This window comes from Cyprinodon variegatus, unplaced genomic scaffold (assembly GCF_000732505.1).
Source record: "Cyprinodon variegatus isolate N-32 unplaced genomic scaffold, C_variegatus-1.0 Scaffold6, whole genome shotgun sequence".
Classification (NCBI taxonomy): domain Eukaryota; kingdom Metazoa; phylum Chordata; class Actinopteri; order Cyprinodontiformes; family Cyprinodontidae; genus Cyprinodon; species Cyprinodon variegatus.
Genome location: NW_015150459.1, coordinates 2,648,676 through 2,670,889, shown reverse-complemented (window position 1 = coordinate 2,670,889; position 22,214 = coordinate 2,648,676). Strand labels below are relative to the sequence as shown.

At 36.8% G+C, this 22,214-nt stretch overlaps 1 protein-coding gene across 4 annotated transcripts in view; it reads right to left on the bottom strand.

Moving 5' to 3' along the window:
- cadm4 (cell adhesion molecule 4) overlaps nucleotides 1-22,214 on the bottom strand; it is a 258,446-nt gene that overhangs the window by 61,313 nt on the left and 174,919 nt on the right. The window contains exon 1 of one of the 4 annotated variants that reach the window (XM_015375124.1): nucleotides 6,592-7,419. The exons of the other annotated variants lie outside the window; for them this stretch is intronic. Within the exon in view, the coding sequence (XP_015230610.1) occupies nucleotides 6,592-6,688 (97 nt within the window). The 5' untranslated portion in view covers nucleotides 6,689-7,419. Of the gene's footprint in view, nucleotides 1-6,591; nucleotides 7,420-22,214 lie in introns of those variants that run through there. 4 annotated transcript variants of the gene reach the window in all.

Here is a 22,214-nt window from a genome sequence, read left to right as displayed (position 1 = left end):
CAAAAAACAAAAAACAAAAAACAAAAACAGTGGTGACAAAATTAATCTCTCTGTCCAGCCAAGCGAGGGCAGTATTTCACAGTGTTTGGTGTTCTGCCCCACAGTCAAAAGACTGGGAGAAAAGGGGTCTTTATAAACAAGATCAATAGACATTCAAGAGAGGTCATCATCTGGAAATATATAAACAAATAAATAAATAATAGGCACACAATTTCATAAGACAAGGCTGTCCAAGGACCTAAGCTAATGGCCCTGCAAGGCTCTGGCTTCTAAGCAAAGAGAGGGGGAGGACAGAAGAGGATTGAAACAGTGAGGGGGTGGGCAGCTGTATGAGGCTTTATCAAGTTAAAAGAGGGGGGCACATGGAAGGCAGCCAGGTGGCCTGCTGGCTCACCCTTGCTCACAGTAAATTCCAGAAACTACCTCTCTGATTCAGGGTTAGCTGACTGAATTACCACATTGGTGTGCACCTATTGCTCCCTGTCTACGTCTCTAAGGGCGGAGCGAGGTGAAGACTGAACAGAACAGACAAGCAGGATAGGAGATGAACTGTCTCCATTTGCCCCAAACAAGCTTCCCTATATCCTTGAATCAGCTGGAGTCACTGTCACCCCATTCATTATCTGTCATTATCTGTCAATTGGAGGCGAGCCAAGAGCTTGTGTTTTCTTTGCATGCCGGCCACGGACTTGCAAGGAAATCGATGCAGAGGGGGGAAGACCACAGTGCCTAACCCCTGATGTTGTTGCCGCTTTAATTAAAACAATAACAACAGCTCATAGATCCTATTCATATGGGGTCGTCTGTTGGCAACCACTCCATCTCTTCCCATCTGGATGTACATTTTTTCCCCGCTATCCCCAGAGTCTGCGAGAAGAACATGTTTCCATAGTATCTATGCAAATGAAGTTTGCGGTGCTTATATGTACGTGTGTGTGCGAGGGGAACACTTGCTCTAGGTTAATCAGAGTTTTGTGGAGTACTGACTCCATGAAATAGCTGACTTTGAGAATCTCTCCCATTACTTTCCCTGTAGATCTCTGCCGCTTTCTCTTGCCGGTCTAAGATTATCACTTCATCTTTCTTTGGGAGAAAGAACTCTGCCAATCATCAAAAAGAAATAATTAAATGCCAAAAAAGAAATTCTCCCTTTATAAATAATACATACTCCTTTTACAAATCTTGCTGTCGTGTCTCTCATTACCTTTGTTCAGTCAAATTCTCCTGTTTTTTCCTCAACTCTCATACCTCCCCTTAAGTGTATTTCTCCCCATTTATTCTCACTGATCTCCTCTCCTGCTGCCTTGGTGTCTAATCTCATTCTCACATCTGTCTTCTGTTTTTATTTTAACCCACAGTCTCTCCTTCTGCCTGATCTAATCCTTGATTTCTCCCTCTGTTATCATGTCTCCTCTTTTCTTCCTGCCATCTTTCCCCCTCATTTCCCTTATCTTTTAGTGCATCGCTCATCATGAATCTTCCTTATTAGAGGTGTCCTAAAGGTCTCCTTTCCTCTTTTTCTCTCCTAGGTCCCAGGAGAATTGTTGCAAACCTTTCTGCGCCATGAGATGCCATCTCCCTGTTCCTGGTTTCTTTTTTTGACTCACTTTTTCCTGCCCCTGAAATCGCTTCCTTTCAGGCTGAAATGTGCTTTAATTTCCCTCGCAAACTCTCTCACTCTGTCCCTTTTTGTGACTCAGTGGGAATCGTTTCCTCTTGTCTCTCTTTTTCTCTACTAGCTCTATCTGCACACTTTCCTTCGCTAAAGTGATTTGTTCTGCAGCTCAAGTCTGTGGGATAATCGTGCTGCTTTTCTAGCGGAAAAGAGAAGGTAAGGCTTGGATAAGAGTGAGAATGTTAGACAGGCAACGGACTAAATGGGACAAGAGGACATATGAGTGGAGTGAGAAACAGAATTTTTCAATTTTCCCCTCCTTTTTTCATCTTGCGCTTCGGTTTGGATTCTTTTAATTGGCTGTTGTATAGCTCAGGATTTTCCTTTCTTTCTATCCCTGCCGGTTTTGCTAAATTTCTTTTTACCAAATACTTTATACAGTGGTTCTCTTTATAGTGGGGTGCCTTACTTTAAAACATATACTATACTTTATTTCTAGTACTTGGAGAAGGAATTGATGCCCCATAATCACCGCCAGGCTACAATTACAAACCTGAATGCAAAATATTAGGATTTTAAGTAATAGAGAAACATAGAATGTAGTGCAAAGTTGAAGGGAAATGATTCATATTTTTTTAATTTTTATAGTATGCACAAAATTAGCCTTGTTAAAAATCCTGTTGCTGCAGTTATTTCTGTGCACAGCAGGGGTCAAACATTTTTGTCCACATCTTTGCATGACAGCTCAAGCGCATTAAGTTCTGCTGATGCTGTAAAGATGGATTCTTAGAAGCAATTGCATTTCGGTTTGCTCTTTTACTATTGCATTCTAAGATGGGAATATGCTGTTATTAGTGTTATTTCATTAAGGTCTGCCCCTCCATTCATCTTCCCATCAACTCTAAATAAAAACATTTTCTCTTTGGGAGGGAAGTCCCTGCAGCAAGATGCCACCACCACCGTGTCTCACACTGGGTTCATTTCTGATAACATGTAGCTTTTTGCATTCAGGCAAAAAGGCCCACTTTTCAACTGACCAGAGCACCAATCTGCAGCTCCTCCAGAGATACCAAGGAGCTCTTAGCTGCTTCGCTGATTAATGCTTCACACTTGTCCCATACTGCCTTAATATTCAAATGATGGACTGAACAGTAAGCTATCCACTTAGGGATCTGGATTTATATGCCAATCCTGGTTTATTCTTTCCATAACTTTAGTACCTGTCTGGTGGCCATCCTACATTATGCTTTTTTCAGCATAGTTTGCTGAAAAAGCTTTAAGGCCAGAAGTACTGGATGTATTAAAAGACCAGATTACAGGTAGACTCTGTAAAGATTCCTGAATACTTACAATTAAATCCACTATTTTGTTTTGCTATCTCACATAAAATGTAAAAGTTTGTTATTAAAATGGAGCAAAATGTTATAATTTCTTGCACTCACATTAACATTATCCTCCACTTTGTCATCTGTTGTCTTTTTCTCAACACATATACCCTTTATATCTGGCACTTTGACACTTCATTTCCACATCTCCTAGTTTGACCTTCATATCTTTATGTCTCATCTACCCTTTGGCATATTGCAATCACCTTCCTCCTCTCTCCTGCCAACTCTTTGTTCCATCGCCTGCTCATCTCTTTCTTTGTTCCCTTCTCTTCCTTTCTGGACAGAGCTGGTTAGCCTTGTCTACTGTGAAGCATTTTATGGCTAACGTCTGTCACGGCCCTAACAATTGAGCAACAAAAACCACCACATGCAACCCTCCTTCCCAGAACCACAGCTTAAAGGAAATTTACAGGGCTATTACACAACAGCAACCACACAGGAGATTCACAACTGCCAAAAGAACTGGTCTTAACAGTATGAAAAAACAAAAAAACAAACAACCACATGCCTGCATACCATACATGATAGTGACGGATGTCTCTGTGGGAAAATGTGCAGATGGTTAAATACTATCTATACCAAAATTACAGTTGGGTGTGTGTGAGAGCAAGGATTATGTAAATACCTAACTGACAAAACCTAAACCCTTTTCCCTATCTTGGTTCCCCAATTTAATATCATCTAATCTATAATACCCCCCACTACATTGTCACAAAAAAAAGAAGATGAAGCACAGTTCTACTCTGGTTTACCAATGACAATCAGGAACAAAACCCAAACCCCTTTAGATTAAATACACAATAATGAAAGGATGTGTTAATAGAAATATCCCTGCAATTCAGTCTTTTCTATAGCCTGTGTTCAATCAATTTATGGCTTTCTGTTTCATCTCTCCACCCCATGCAACTCTCTCTTAGGCCCTGTGCCTTGTTTTATCTCTGTACCAATCCCCTCCATCTCTGTCTTTCTTCCATACACACACAGAATGCACTGTTCTCCATCTCTGTCTTGCATTTTTCTCTTTTTCTGCCTTCAGCCACTCCCTCCCTCCCCCTTGCACAACACTATCTGACCAAACCTTTCGTTCTGCGTGTCAATTAGCTTCTCTGTTAGTATGTATTGGACGGTCGTGCTTTACCTTTCCAAATCATTCTTTATCTAACCACCTTTCCATTTGGTTCTCTTTAGAGTCAAACTTTCTTTGATTAGATTCCTCTGATAACAGCTGACAGAACAAAAACACTTAAACCACTTTCTTATCTTCATCTCTGCCTGTTGATTTCATTGCATGGCATTTCCATTAAGATCCTTTGGTCCGACTGTTCTATATTCAAACCTATCTGGTATCTTCTCAGTTCTTTGTTTTTTACTGACCTGCCCTAACTTGTAATCTTCATTTCTAATTCTAGTTTAATTCAACTATTTTAAACAATACATAAAATGTCTTTTTATTATTCCAACATTAGCCATTTCCCTTTCGTCATGTGCTTATCACTGTGCACATAAATACAGATTAATATATTTTTCTTATGAGTTACAATGTTCTTGTTACTATCCTGTGCTGCTGTTCCCACTGTTTTATAACGTACAACTGAGGTTCCTTAAAATTGTCCCTTAGGGGATAGTTATTGAATTAAATTGAATTGCTTCACTATCATGTTAGAAGACTCACTTTCATGTTCACAACAGAGTTAAATTCTAAAAGAATCACTCTATTGTGGCATATAAACACAAACACATTCTGTAGGGAATTTCTTTTAAATTGACAGAAATTGCTCTCAGAATAAACAAGCTTATCTTGTTATAATATGAAACGTATCTGCACTTGTTTATGCTCCTTATTTTATAGATAATGATACTTGAGTCACCCTCTAAAGCTGGGAATCTCAACATATGTTGTAAAACCCTTGGGGGGATTTCCTAGTAATGATGGGAGTGGAATCACATCTGAAGTTCGAACTGCATTTGATTCTACAATATGGGCTGGGATATATAACATATATTATACAAGTCTAAATGAGAGGAAATGAAGACGGTTTTTTGAAAATCTTGTAGCAGCTATAAAGCATTTACTGCCAATCTGAGAAATGAATTGGGATTAAAGGTGTGGATGCATCTGCAAAATCAGGAGCAGGATATGTTACCTATGGAGAGATGTCAGCGTTTCATGTTTGGATTAGATTAACTGACCATCTGGTAATACAATTTCTAAATTTCCCAAGTATTCATACAATTATCAAGTAAATAAATCAGTTTCAGATTCAAGCATTTGGCATGCTCTGGTAACAGAACAATGCATATATAACAATATAACATCAGATGACATAGGATTTTTCATCATGTCCCAAATAAATGTGGCAGTCTATCTTCTCTGGTGATCAAGGTGTGGATGCTATAGTGTTAAATGAAGAGTAAGATAATGCTGTTACATCATTTTCTCCCAGATTCTCTCTTCATACCCCATTGAAATAAAAACCACTATGTAAAAGTGTGACAGGTGTATAATGATATAGCCTTCCAATCTCACAACCAAGATTAACTTCAGTGTAACACGGTCAACAAATCAATGCTTCCACAGGAACAAAACAATGTGCAACAGAGCAAGTTTGCCAAGAGTAAGTCACTCCAGCCTTCCCTTTACTGTCTGCCACCGTATGTCAGGCAGCCTTTGAGCTGATTTTATGACACTGTTAAAGCAGAAAAAAATAGAGTCACTGATATGAGAAGGGGTATTTCCCTTTTTGGGTGCCTGTGACTTATAAACCAGTATTATATATGTGGCTGTGAAATCAGTGAAGGAAAAGGAGGGAAACGGAAAAAGAGTGGAAAGGCTAAAGGATGGATACAGTTTTTTATTTTATTTATAGTGACTAGTAGGAAGTAAAAAAACAATACTTGTTTTAGGGACAATGAAAGCTCTAATAAAGGAAAAATATTTCCGCCAACGATCTGCTCTGAATACATTTCTCTAGGTATTCCTTTTACTTACGGACAAATAAACTTTTTCCAGAACGAGGTTCTGTTAGATTTATTTGGACCAATAAACTATGGTTCTTGAAACAGAATAACTTATGCTCAATAATGGCACTCATAAATCGATATTCTGCTTTGATTTTGCAAAGGTATGTTAGACTAATCTCTTCAAACTTGAATCGCTGTATCCTCTGTTTATGATCTTAAGCTGTGAAGCATCTAATCAGCCTTCTCATTATAATTTCAATGAAAATTTGTTGTAATGCAAATAATGTTGACTTTTTTATCAAACAGCAATTGTTTAATGAATAAAACCCTAACACACCAAGTACTAATTGTTTATTTTGAGAAAACATCAAAGAGTGTCAGAGAAGTGACACAATATCAAGTTCAAGTTGTTAAACAAAACAATAAAATTATTAAATATCAAAAGAAATGTTCAAAACAAAAAGGATATTAAAGTTTCATGTTTTTTCACTTTAAATTGGGGGTTTTTAAAAAAGCTTTGTTCCAATAAAAAGAGAGCTTAACTGTAGAAGCCAAGACACCACTGCTCTAAAGTCAATGCAACTCATTTTATTTTATCTACAACCATGAAAATGTGCATGAACTTACGAGTGATGAAGAGCAGGACCAGGACTAGGCTGTGCAGAGTCAGCGAGAAAGATCCAGGGAGGAGGCAGCAGAGGCCAGAGCTTCGGACAGACCACATTGTGTATTAAGGCTGAAGATGTGCGTTGTGTGTATGTCTGAGCCTGCAAGTGTGAGTAGCTGTGCAGATTTGATCAATGGCTCTTCTGTAACCCTGCCTCAACTGCTACAGAGAGACCAGTCCAAATACACACTCACTCATGCACTAATGCCCTCAGATTTGTTCTCTTCTGCAATGCTGCAGACACGTGCAAGGCAGCTCGGCTTTCACTTTAACGCTGTTAGACACAGGTTGTTTGGAAAATACACTTAAAGAAATGATGTCTTGAAGAAAGAGCCCTCTATCACAACACAAGCAATGGAATTTCTTTTTTGTAGTGCAAGGACACTAAGGAAGAACTTGCAGCTAGGGATTATATGGGGTGTACAGCAGCTTCTCAGAGTAGTGGGTATCTTAAATTCTATATCACAAACAACCAAAAGATGAGGTTAAAGTATGGAAGTCCTTGCAAACTGCAGCAACTTGTAGTACTCATAAAATGTCATCCAGATTATGTAAAATTTTTATGTATTGGTTTTCTGAGGTGAAAGAAACAGTAACTGGTTTTCTCTTTGTGTGCTAGATCATTAACTGGCAGAGCTGGGCAATGCCGTTCTTTTTCCAAACAGCTTCACTTAGGCAATTAACTAAATGAAGGACAACTTAATTATCTTTTCAACAACTGTGCACTGCAGTGTCACAGCTAGAGCAACATATATTCAGAGAAATAGGAGCCCTAACAATCAGCCAAACCCTTAACCACACTAGCAAAGGATATATGCATCTTAGAGCCAAATTAACTGCTCTGAAAAACAGCAATCTATAATGATGTATTTCACTTAGATATAACTCAATATGTGAAATTTGTCTCGGAGGTGCTAACAATGTGCTTCATCTGTGAAGCCTCAAACTAAATCTTAATCATATTATATTCAGATAAATCAAAAGTTTTTTTTGTACTTCTCACCCTGTAAATCAGGTATTAGAAGTCAATGTTCCTTTAAGCTATGCAGAGCTAAGAATAGCTCTGGAGAGACTGACCCTCTAACTAAAACTCATCTGGAGATACAGTATCTAGTTAAAGGAAAACCCAAAGTAGAGTGCTGCTGTGTTGGAGTGGAAGTTTTTGCCCTGCATTGAATGGCCAACTTGGAAAGGGTTCAACAAGCTGCATTAGTTCCGGGCATTATATGTCTCCGTTTGCCATTTTGCCCTGGAGGAATATAAAAACATTTTGCTTGAATGCTTGAATCTTGTCAATGTATTATCCTGTACACATTGAAGCATGAATAGAGAGTGATTTTTCATGGTAAAAAAGACTCCTCAGAATAATCGCAGGTTATCAGTTTCCATGATCGTGCAGCATCGACCTGTCTAACAATTCCTATCCAGCCTGCTCCGCTGCCTGCAGTCAGAGCGCCTTGCAGGAATCCAGACACACACTTACTCACAAGCGCTGATGTGAAACCTGCTATGTTTAAGGTCGAGGTAGAGCGCAGCTGAGCATCAGAACCTGATGTGCCACTCGTCTACGGAGGCGTGGAACTCTTTTATGTGCATGTGTATGAGTGCATCTATGAGTGAGGAAAACAAAGTGTGACGAATGGCACCACACACCTTGCTGAGCACTATCTAGTGAAATAAAGTGTGGGTGTCATTTTAATATAAATACACACACACAACCTCTTTCAGTGTCCTGCTGTAAGCACAATTAGATCTGACGGCGATGGCCCAAACACCTTGGGCAAACCCGAAAGTGGCTCATCAGAAGTCCTCTCCACACTGCTTACTACAGTGGTGAACTGGCCCTCGCAGGAAAATAACTCTGAGTTGGTGTGCAACAAGCAGCTTGAGTATAGCCAGTATAAGGACTGCTGCAACACAGATGGAAACTAAATGCATTCACGTGTTCAGGCTGATCCCTCAATTTGCCATTATTTATCTGTCCTAGCGTCCTCTCTCAGTCCTGCGTCTTCAATCCGCCTTTTGGTAGCAGCTTGTTAGTTCCCAAAAGTGCATCCTTGTTTTGTTTCCCTTTATTCCCCTTAATCTGCAAAGTCTGTTAAAATCCCAAAGTGCGAACGCCACCGATCACATCCATCTGTCCGTTAACTGTCCTCCACTTGTTTATATAAGCCTGGCTTCCCTCCCCCGCAGTTAGAAAATGTGCTTTTGTCAGTGTTGGATCAGTGTCTGCATATTTTAAAATTCAAGTTTGTGAAGGTTAGACATGTGCATCTGGGGATGGTTCACTTGACAATGGGGGTCTTTGAGGTCGAAAAACAGTGGCAGAGTGTTTGCACGTGAATGTGCTTGACTGTCCAGTGTTGGCTGAAGCAGGGTGTACATTTGTTTGAATGTTTGCCTCATTCACTGTCTATAGCCCGCTAATGTACCCATCCAGAAACAAAAAAATCCTCATAATGCCCCTTTATGTTTAATGAACAGTTTTATAGCTTTGGAAATGTCCATGATGCTGCATGTATGCATGTTCTGTGTTTAAAACAAAAGCAAAAATGGATATACAGTGAGTTCCTAAAGTCTTAATACCAATTAAAGAATCTTGCAACACATTTCATAAAAGCACAGACTTTGATTTTATTGGTAATTAATTAACAGAAAAACAAAAAGTTATGCAAAATTGAAAGGAGGAAGAACAAATTCAGAAGCACCTCCTCCTTTTGAGTTAGACCTTGCAGACCCTTTTACGTGATCACAGCAGCAAGTGTTTACTCGTTTGTCTCTAGCAGCTTTTCATATCTAGAGACTCATATTTCTTCCTAATTTTCTTTACCAAAATGTTCATGGTCAGTTCATTCAGACTATATATAAAGCATCTCTGAATAATATTTTCTTAAGTCTTTCAAAAGACCCTCAATTGATGCTGCATTGACTGCAAAATCTCTGCTTACAAAATACCAGGCAAAAGAAGTAAAGCTTTGACGAAGTCAGGATAGTTGTAAAGGTGGCACAACAAACCCCAACATTACCTGAGGCATTTAATGAGGTATTTTGCCTGATCAACAAATATCAAGGTGAAGACTACAGGCAATTTCTTTTCATGCCAAGTCAGCAAGTGCAGTTATTTCAACTTAAAACCCCAGGCTTTTCCACAGGCATAATCTAACAACAAAAACTGTGATTGGACCATCCCCTTTAGCTTGTTGTATGTCAGAGGTTATTCTTCTGTAAAATAAACTTCTGCTCCAACCTCTAGTAGGTTTTCTACTATCATTGTCCTGTTTTTAGTTACATCCAACTTCTTCTTATCTCTCACCGCTAACTATCTCTGCAAAATGACAACCATCCCCAAAGCATGATGAATGCCTCTACCATATTTCATCATGGGGAGGGGCTTAAAAATTGTATTTTTTGCCCTTAGTAGCATTTTGTTTGAAGATCATAAACTTCACATTTGGTATTGTCTAACCAGAGCATCTTTTTTCTAGTTTATAATACCCAACAGCAGAGGGGACATCTTGAGATTGATTCTGAAATGAAAGGCCAAAGTTCTGGAGTAGAGAGCTAATCACTGCTCCGATTGATTTGTAGATTTTTGCAGCTTCTTTGGACATCCAGCACCCTGTAAATTTAGGTTGCTTTTGTGATTAGTCCTGTCCTTGCCAAGTATTTTAGCGGAAGGCTATGTCTTGGTTGGTTTGCAATTCAGCTATACTATTTCTTTTTTTAGGAATAAAAAGTGACTTGTGACTGTTCAAAACTTGGAGTATTGTTCTATAACCGCTACAATCTTGATAAGTCAGGAAATGTCTCCCATTTGTTTACCAACGTTCTTCAGCAACCCCTCATGCTTTCAAAAAATAACTTACAATGAGGTTAAACTTAACTTGGTTGCACAGTTTCTTTAGACGTATTGGACTATATGGAGCTTTCTATAACTTGATAGGTATGCATTATTTTGTGCTGGTGGATCAAAAATCCCAAATAAATGTACTGAGGTTTGAGGTTATTTGAGGTAATTTTATTAGATTGTTTGCACAACTTTAACATTGACAATTGAAAGGACATGTTCTGAACGTTAATTGCTGTTAATTAGGATTCATTAGAAGCCTAATAAGTCTCTCAGAACATTTTGAACTAAAACATCAAGCTAAAGCAATTCCTTTCTTCAAGCTGACACCCACATGTGCAATCATTACTTCCATTGACCATAAAACTGGCAATACAAAGCCAAGAACAGGTTCTCACTACACAAGGCTCTCTGTCTTTGACTTTCATTATCCTGTAAAATGAGAACAACACAGTGTTACTTTTATAATAGCACCTCTGTTTGTCGTTAATCAGCTGATCATAAACTATCCATTCTAATTTGTTGTATTTACAAACATCGCCTCCAGATCAATCTGAAACACCCTGTTCCCCATTATCAAGTCAAATAAAGTCAAATTCATTTATCAACAGCTTTTAACGAAATAGGGTCGTCACAGAGTGCTTTATAAGGGGAGAAATAACATAATTACAAAGAGAAAGAAAACACATTGCAAATCATTGCACAACTTATGAGTGTATTTGTATGTCTGCAGAGATCCTGTGTGGGCAGCCCCCCGATGGGTGTATTTGTTTTTGTCGCAGTATGGGAAAGCTCGGGAAGCAATGGCAAATTGTATCCCCGATACCCGCTTTCCTTTCTTTACTTTTGGCCTCTCTTTCTCATCGAAATCAAATTTTTAATGGGCTTCATTGGTGCCACCATGGAATAAGTGTTGCCAAAGCACTTAAGGGGCTTAAGTCAGCAACGTGCTGAAAATATTAAGCACTCAAACAGCCTTACAAGTATCCCTGCCTGTTTAAGTATGCTGAGGGGGTCGTGTCGGCATTTAATACCAATGGTATTAAAGCAGCCTGACAAGACGGTGGAACAGAAGTATGAAGACATATAATGTGTCGTTCAACTGGGAGTAGATCGAGAGATGAAGGCTGAATGGAAGGATGGGAAAGGGACGAGGCATGAGGAGTCATGGGATAGGTGACGGGATACAACGAGGTGGAAAAATAGAATACAATGGATGATTAAAGGAAGAATAGGGGAGACAGAGGAAGTTGTGAGCAGAAGCTGGGGAGAAATAACGGAAAGAGAAACAAGCAATGTGGCGGAGGAGAGATATGAGGGAATTGGGCCAAGGTGTGGGAGGTAAGGGTTGATGGGATAGCTGTGAACCAGCAGCTGAGGGCTAATGCAGAGATTCTATCAGGAGGCTTATCCAAGATTAAATTTCTCTTTGTCCTTAAGGCGCTTCTTGGGTTAGCGGAAGTGTTGAATTTATTTCTTATGTCTCCCTTGAGGTTATTGCGGGCAAGTGGTGTGGGAGCATGCGTGAATGTGTGTGTGTGTGATGTGTTAGTGAGTGTGTGAGAAGGGGGGGCGCGGATATGAATATGTGCCAGAGTAGATGGGAATCCTCGGGGTTTATTAGCTGGCGAAGTGAGAAAAGAGGGCATGTGTTCCTGAAAGGTAATAATACATCAAATGAACATCTCCTTGAGGGGGCTTCAGGATAAGCGAACATCAGTATAGGCATGATGAGGTCCATGTGTGGCTTTAAACGTATAGATATGTAGGTTTTATTGAAGAATACTGTGCCTAGCAAAAGTATGAAACCAATTTAGGATTTCTATACTATATTTACTGACAACAACAAACTTATTATATCTTTGGAGAAAACAAACTGCAAAGGTCAGGGAATTGTTTAAAACCGAAACTCAAATTTTAAAATATTGGTTATCTGAAAAAGGGAAATAATATCCCACAAAGGCAAAGGAAGAAATGACCCTTGACCTAAACTGAATAGCTGGGAAAGGGAAAAAAAAAAAAAAAAAAAAAAAAAGGAAAAAGGGGGGGAACCCTTAAAAAAAAGAGGGGAAAGGGAAAAAAAAAAGAAGAAGAAAAAAAAAAAGAGGAATAAAGCATCTCTGTGCCACCCAAAGCTTAGGAGGGAGAATTTGTTGATAGGACAGCTAGTTCAAACATGGGACTAAAATTCAACTATTGACCAAAATGCATAGAACAATGTATGGTTAACAAATGAATGAATGAATAAACTTCACACATAAACCCCAGCTATAAAGCATTCTGGTGGCAGCTCCACACTAGGTGCTTTACTTTTCTATAGTAGGGATAAAGCTGATAATAGAAAGGAATTAGCTAAACACAGGCCAATTCTGGAAGAAAACAGTGAATACAAAAAGACTGTGGAATTAGGCAGTGGTTCACCTTCTAGCAGTCAAAATAATGGCATAGCCAGAAAGACGGAGGAACAGTTCAGATCAAAGTTTATTCATTTCGTTGAATCTTAGATCAGCTTACAATAGGCTTATTTTGCAAATCTAACTGAAAATATGCCAATAAAACCGCTCTTCATATATTAATAAATAAGCTTGAGGTATTTTGAAAAGAAAATAATCAACATTGAGTCCTTTGATGATAAAAGAAAAAAAACATGCAATACTTGACACTAAGAAAAAGTAGCCATTTTATCAAGCTTCACATGCTCCATATAAACAAATACGGTACTTGGATAAAAATAGCATGTCAACAACACTGAAGGTCTCATTTATTGCTCTCATGAAAAAATTTATCTTCCTGTTAACTTTGATTCTTTTAGATCCCTAAATTCCAATTAATAATGTTTTAAAGGATCAAATAAAAATTCTTGTCAGGATTGTTACTTTTAATACTTTCTCCACTCCTCGATAACATCATATTAATAGTTAACTTAAGTAACTCTATTCTGTTGAGAGATAAATATCTCACTTGCTGATGTAAATAGCATCCCAAAGAATGGGACACCAACCTGTTTTGTTTAACAATCAGTGTTTCTAGGGTTTTTTAACAGTGATTGTTGTGTTTCTTGGGCTTTCAATACAGTGAGAAACAGTCACAGACATTTGGTTTCATAATTTCCTTTTTTTTTTATTTAATAGATTCTTACAACACACCTCTGTAAAACGTAAATTCAGTATCAGCCATTCCAACAGCAATACTTGGTTATATTGTTTCCAGATCCAAAACACAGGCTTTACATTTGTGAGTGAAAACTGCAAATTTTACTTCATTTCAGGAAGTGTTTTATAGAGTTCACGACAGGAAAAAAAAAACGAAGAAACCTTGTTCCATGTTTTTTTTTTTACTACCCTCTTATGACCACAATCATACAGAGGCCATCTGGATTTATTTGGATTTTATGGCTTTAGGATTGTAAAAAAAATAATTAAATAAACCTGTACAGAGTGTGTCTGTATGTCTGTTGTTTTCTATGACAATTTCAGCACTAACATAAGGCAGATATTCAATATCACTGACTTTTTTTTATTTTGTCAAATTAAGAAAATAAGTCAAATCCTGTTTTCTCTGATACAATAATAACAAAAAACAGATGCACTAAAAGCAGGATTTCAGGAGGGCTAACTACTTTAAATTGTTAGAATATATCTTGATTAAAGCATGCCATCTTGCAAAGAATTACTTTTAGTCTGACCTTATGGAACTGGCACCTCAACACTTTTGACTTTTTTGGGGCATCATTTTCAGCAAAAGAAAAATATATATTAGAATCAGAGCATAACAAAAAACTAACTATTACTGCACACTAAAGTAAGATATTGTTGCCTCTTAAGGACATTTATGTTGGCAGAGCAGCAGTGACACCTTAAAAACAATCACATTAAAGATTTTCATATTTTTTTCTCTTGTATGTAGATACAGTACTGGGATTTCTTATCGTTTCATTGAATCTGGATTGTATTGGTACATTTTTAGCTTAAAATCTGAAATACGTGGACATTTCTTGAATTTAATGCTGAGTTTGCTGTCTTCACACCATGCAATGAATGTGTACTGCTTTAAAATTTAGAAAATGTTTGCTTTATAAAAATGGTATTGCCTTTAACAGCTGCTGTAACCACTCAACATAATAAAGCATTGTTAATTGATATTCAACCTTTTCTTGTTAAAAATTATTTCCTGTTTTTTTAACAGCATTTCAACCATTCCAGAAGCACCCCTGTACACCACTGATTATATAATTTCATGATTAATACATTGCGGTCACTTGTGTCAAGTAGGATTTGTAAATAGATCCATTATATAAAAAAATAGATAAAAAAAAAAAAAAAAATTATCTAAGTGAATCATGCAAATGATATTTTCAATACTTGTGAAACAGCAGATTAGCAGAAAAAGTTGTTTGTTAAGAGTTGTTTAAAGATAGTAGGGAACTCATCTTAAGCTGACTGTGATAGTTTGTTAGCTAGACTCCAATTTTTAATGCTAAAAATTATAAGAAGTCTAGCTGTTTTGATTCAGCTTTTTTCACACACCTGGGTAAGAATCTACAGCAGCATTTTAAAGTTATTCTTCACTCTGGGGGTGGCTTAGACTTGTGTTTACTGCTGGAAATAACTGGCTGGTGATAATAATTCTACAAAATATAACCTTTTTCTTTTTATTTTTTACAAAAAAAATATGTACATATATTGTTTAAAGGTATGCAAAAATGTGTATCTCTTTTGTTTGTCAATGTGCTTTAACCTTTTCCTGCTCTTCTTCTGCACTAATTTGCCTGGCTTTCAGTTTGTGTATCCAGCTTGAGTTAATAGCAAGCCTACAGCGATGCAAAAGGTAATCCAAACACTAATTAGAAAAGCCACAACTTCACAATCTATGGACACCATAGATTGTGGTACTGCATTTTCCGAAGGCACAACTCAGGCTCACCTCCTGCTCCTGGGCAAAGAGATCAATACGTCCCCATCATTTAGGTGGCTTTCAAGTGACACCTCCTTTCTTACTTCACACAATTCAGGATTACACCGTTTTGATTTCCTTTATTTTCACAGCTTGTTGACAGCAGAGGAGTCTGGCGAATGTCAATAATGCTCTCCACATGACAGTCTAATAAGAATACAAAACAGATATTAGGATTTATTTCTGCTTCTCTGAAATCCCATGGACAGATGGAAATGCATGTACAAGGAGTATGGCATTGACATTTCTGTCCTACCTTAAGATGGGTTTTGCGAACATACACATGAGACACGCACACATACACGTAATATATATATATATATATATATATATATATATATATATATATATATATNTATATATATATATATATATATATATATATATATATATATATATATATATATATATATATATATATATAATAGAATGGGACTTTTTCTACAATTTCTACATATGTGAAAAGAAATCACATGAAGTCTCTTTAAAAGACACTATAAAATCCCTTTATTCGTCTCATCCCTCCGTGCATTTACCATGCATCTATGCATTAAAAAGGACACAGGATCTCTTTTACTTATTCTTCTCAAGCCAGGCAAAGAACTGAGCAAGCATTTTAGCTCAGAAGTGCCAGCCAGCAGTAAGTGAAGAATAATATTGATGGCTGGTTCTAGTGTACATGACAGTGCTGAATAAAGCTTAGTGCTGTGGAATAGAAATGTTTCTCTTTAGCTTAATTTACTGCACTCCTTTCTCTTCATAACAGAGTAATATGGATATCCCACAACACATATGCAAATGTAACAAAATATTTTAATGCAAGTCTGTATGGATGTGTAGGACTGAATGGCAATAGAATTAGAAAGTATTTTACTTTACCAGTAGAAAAACAAAAACATTTTTTCCATATTTGGTTTTAAATAATATCTGGACATACAAACATTGAAGATGAATCTAGAAGATTAACACGAGTTATTAATATAGAAAGACAAAGTGTAATGTATTTATTGTATAAGAAAGTCACTAGTGTCTATTAGAAGTGAGAATAAAACAAACGGTATACCCTTTGTATCTAGAGAATCGTATTATTAACAGCAAAAATAAACAGCAGAATTTGTTCCGTATGCTTTAGCATCTCTAAGTAGTAAACACCACATGTAACTTTGATATTGTGCCAACAGATAATTTGAATAAATAAAATGATAACTATTAAGTGGTGTTTTTTTTTTTTTTTTTTTTTTAGAGACCAAAATAAAGCTGCATGGTTAGTTTAGTGAGCCACATCAATAATTATTCAAAAAGCGAAATTACTTAAATATTATGAAAAGTAAACATTGCTTTATTGTTACACATGGATGTATTATATTTATCATTTTTGTTTCTTAATAATAATAACAATAATAATACATAATAATAATACAATGCTATGTAAGCACTGTAAGCTGCAACCAAAGTTTATAACAAACACTCCTTCCTCAATTGATGTAGTGAAGAAAGATACAAGGAACATGCAGCAAATTGTACAGATGACTTTAAAAGCATGTACATTTTCTCAAAGAATTAATTTTTAGGAAATGCCACCATTATTCAGCAGGTGCTAATTTTTCCAAGCAATCTGTGTTCCATAAGCGGCGATTCATCTTCAAGATTCAAGGGAATCCAGGCAATTTTTTTTCTGTTATTTTACAAAAAAATTTCGCAGTTTTTCTTGGAGGGCATCTATAATGTCCATTTTAAATGTAAACAAGCAGTGTCTGTGCAGACAGGTGCTTTCTTTTAAAGCTATTTTAAGAGCATATCGGCCTTTGCATCTTAAATGCACCTGCCAATTTATGTTCGCAAACATTTTGCACTTAGAAAAAGCTTTTTGCATTTGCTCCTGTACTTAAAACTACATTGTTAGCATATGCTACATGTTAGGGCTAGGGGGAAAAAAATAACATTAAACCAGATGTTAATGGTTTTTAGGAAAAAAAGTGAATTACTGTCAACCCTGTTAAGCTTTAACAGAATGGGAACAACTGGAGGGCCAAGAAAGATCTTATATAAAAAAAAAAAAATATATAAGCTATTAAGAATTTGATTAGAGCTAAAACAATTAAACAGATTAATTGTGATTAATCGATTATGGAAATAATTGGCAACTAATTTAGTATTGGATTAATTGTTAACCGGAGTATATACACTGTAAAACATACCTTTAGCTGACAGAGCAACCAACTTAGATCAGTAATTATAACAAAATTGTAAAAGAAATATCTAAACATTTTGCATTTAATATAAAGAAATGTTTTCGTTTGTCAACATGCTCTATCCAGAAATCCTCAAGTCGAAAAGTTTGAGTTCCATCTGGTTTAAAAAAAAAAAAAGTCTTAAGGAACCTTTGTCGATCCGATTATTAATTGGTTAATCGAAAAAATAGTCGTCGGATTAATCAGTTTGCAAAATGATCAGTTTTAGCCCTAAAATTGATATATTAAGAAGAAAACCACTTGGCTACTGTGATATGCTAACATTAAGCTACAGTAACAGTCAACATCTGGGTTGCCATGCTGTCATGCATCAGTTCTAATTAAAGCAGACTTTTTTTTCTGGAGTTTCTGACCTTGAGACATTACTGGCAGCCCCCACCCCCCTTCTGCCCATTTACTATATGATTAGTGTCAATAAATGCCACCAGTAGCATATATTGAAAGAAAAAAAAAGATACAAGGGGATTTACAAATAACAAATTACTGTGTTTTTAAAGGCACAGTTTAGAGTGTACCTTGCAAAACCAGGTAATGCAGCACAAAACTTTATGCAGTCCATAAATAAGTGGGTTTTCCAAGTGATGTATTTCTCTTTATGTAATGTTTTAGAAGCAGCTGTACACTAAAATATACATTTTAAAGGACACACATAACATAAGGATATGTTAAAATTGAAGGCTTACCCTAATAAAGAACTGTCTGGTCAGTGAGAGGCAAAGAGAAAAATTCCACCTGCAGTTTATGTGAAACACATAATGGGTATCACTGAGTGGATTTAGGAGGATTTAATGGAAAACTAATTGGGTTCTCTTGATTATACCCTTCACTGCTCTATTGAAAATACAGAGGCTAATACATTTGTTTTGTGGAATCATGCAGCCACTGTTAAATCACATGGATACTGGAATAGATATTAGTTTGGAATAGATATTAGGGTTTTTATTGGTGATTAAACTAATCTGTCAAACCCTAACACACACTAACACACACAAAAATTATCTGGTATCTTATTGTATGCAGGGATTCATAAACTTACACTGATATGTAAAGATGTATCAAATCATAGATGTGTCAAAAGATAAGGTCAGCCAGTTTCACCTTTAACACATGAAGCCAGCTCTTTAAAACATGCACATGCACTGAACCTGCTATGGTAGTTTGGTCTGCAAAGTTTAAATTTCTGTCCAAAAAGTTGTAAAACCACGAAATGAAGCATATCTCTAACTTAGGTCTTGTGGCAATATTTTTCTAAAGCATAATTTCAGCTAATTTGATCTCTGAGTGGAATCAGCTGTTATATGAGCGCCTGAGGATTGTCTACAAAAAGCAGGACAGCTGACACATCTGCTACCGCTAAACTTGATCCATATGCTGTCAGTTTTAGGTGAACAACTGAAATACCTCAACCAGAAGATTATACTTTGGGCAAAAAAAATAAATTAATAAAACAAAAACTAATTTAGTCCATGATGTTATAACAACACCTTTGAGGGTAACTGGAACAACCCAAAAAAAAAAATTTGCAAAACGCTTGTGATAATTTAATCCTATGTAAAATCCATAGAAAATTCCAGGTGTTATGAGTCAGTAACACAACGACTAGGCACCTTTTATCAATTCCTATAACATAAGTGCAGGTGAATCGCACTAGTCTTTCTTAAGCTATCATTTCTTGAAGAGCTCTTAATTTGTAAGCATTAAATTACTCTTTTATTAAGTATATTAAGAAATACTAGTAATGATGGACCCAACCTAGGACCCATCAGACATCCGGCCATTGGCTGGAAGTGACTAACACTCATAATTCCACTATGTCTCATGATGAGTTGAGCCTCATATTTAAAAGGTTAGGAAATGTATGGAAATGTCAGGAAATAGTGATATATTTGAAATATCTAAGGGATTAAAACTGAACTGTCTAATATTTTAGTTTTGCTCTTTCGATGTAAAATAATTGAATTATTTTACTGAGATATAAAATAAACCAGACTTTGTATTCTACAACTAATACTTACTAGACTTTTTAGAAGAAAAGAAACTATAGTTTGAAAAGTGGCTAGAGTACACAAAGAAATATTCTCTCTAAAATATATATAAACTGTCGAGAAAGCCTGTACAGATTCCTTTAATGGCCGCTGCCTGATATTTTGAACAGACAAAACCTGAGGTGCACTTGTGAAAAGTTTCCACAGCAGTTGTACCAGTTATTGTAAGGAACGTGCTTCAGAGAAGGCGACAGCTCACGCTAGTGTAGATAATAGCTGTAACACTTGCATTGAGGAAAGATACAGCGGGAATCTGGATAGCTGCAGTTTTTCTCATTTGCTCAGATAAAGAGAGCTGCTGAAGGTAAGGTGTTAGACTTTACTGGCCAGCAAGGTGGCAAGGTTTTAACATAGACATGGCACTTGCTGTTCTGGGCTCTTGCTGTTTTCATGGCTGCTCTGATAAAGAAACAGAACCATGGATTAAGTTAGAAAATGCATTAAGGGCATATTTTATGCATAGCCATGCAAGTCCTCCCCAAGTGCCCCGCCCCCCTGTTGGGATGCAACTGATTGCTAAACTCAGCCATGCCTTATTCAGTAACATAAATGCAAACAGCGTTACCTGCCAAGTTGAGAATGTACTGTCGATAGTTCCTAACGAGTGTGTGTGTGCGCTGAAAGCCACATGCAACACAGCTTCCTGCTGGGAGTAACACTCATTATCCATGCGGCATCACACCTCCCAGTGACAGGCTGCGACTCTCTGCTCACTGTTTTCTCTGCCACTGTGCACGTGTCAGTCGGCGTCTTCCTTTCCTTCTGAGCACATGTGCTAACATTTTTGTCACCAGAGTGCAATTTTGTTTTGTTCCCTGATGCGAGTCTGACTTAAACTTGTCAGTGTACCAGAACATGTATATGGCATTTCTTTTCTCGGCCTTTGCTGCTCAGTTCAACAGGTAATAGAAAAGTTTCTTACTTAAGAACCAAGTAAATGTATTTAATGTGTTTAATTTGAATTCTGACTGACAAAGACAGATTCGTTAGTTTTGAATGGGAAAGAAAGACAATTGGTTTTTAAGATTATTTAAATATATTTATAAGTATGCCATACATTTACATGATGCAACAACTAATCTTACATCCCTAAATACAATCATGGGCAACCAATTGTCTTTAGAAGTCAACTTACTAGGAAAAAGCTTCCACCAGAGTTTTTTTTACAGATTTTTTGAGAACTAAAATCATTATAAGGACCAAGAGACAAAGCATTCATCTGGTACATGTATAGTGGTCGAAAGTTGACATACATACATACTGTTGCAATCAGCAAACTGTATCCAAAACTCTGTATAGCTTATAGTAAATATAGTAAAAATAAATGTTTTCAGTGTTTCACACCACAGAAATGTTTTATTAATCACACATCAAAATTTTAATGATTAAAACACAACTAAGCCTCTAAAATCACATCTCATTAAAATTACAGATGTCAAAATATAAATATATATATATATATATATATATATATAGTATGCTAATTATTAAGGGGGATCAGTAGAAGATTTGTGCATGTGTAACTCATGATTGGTGGTGAAGCAGAGGAAAATTGCTGCGCTCTCTAACCGCAGACACGGGCTGCAGCTGCTGCATCTGAGTCCCTGTCTTATAGAGAATGAAGGAGCTGAAAGCGGGTAAAGTCAGAGCTATCAGTTCAATCATTTGTGGTCACCAAAGTCTACAACAAGACAGGAAAAAGTTGCTAGATCTGTTGTTAGTTGCATCTTTTTTTAAGTTGCTAGAAGGCTCCGAAAAGCTGCTACATATGCCAATATTTTTTTCATTAATATTAATAGTCAATAATGTAGAAGCAGCCTTGCTGTTGGTTTTTATACTGCTGGGCCAGCAGGGGGCGGGCCTATGCTGAAGGCAGTCTCATGGCAACATAAAGCTGCATTTTTAGAAACACCCAAAAAATCCTAAAACACAGGAACATAGAAACTCTAATTTAATTCTATTACCAGTGCAATCATAAAAGGTTAAGAGACTTTGTACACATATATTGTTAAACATATATGTGAAAAGTTTGGAAATTCTTCTTTTGCAGTCTTCAAGAAGCACTTTCAATTTGATACCACAGGGTTAAAACAAGATAGTCAAACTGCAAATCTCCCTGAACATTATTTCACACTTAACTGAAAAGCACGGAAATATTATCATTATTTAAAAAAACAAAAGAAAACAAAAAAACAGCTAAGCACCTCATGGTTCAACAGTAAAGCAAAAAGCATATGCTCTTTCAGTTTCTACAAACCACAATCAGATTAAATGTGTACTGTAAGTCTCCAAGTAAAACACTCTTTTGTCATGGGGATGCTTATCTTCAGCAGGAATAGGTAAGCTGGAGTGGGGGAGCTCCAGATTGTAAAAGTCTGGACACCAGGGCATGATGATTCTACACTATAACATTGTAGAGAGAGCTACGGTACCTGACTGAATTTGAGCTATTTTTCCTCAGCCTCCAGATGTGCAAACATAGCAGA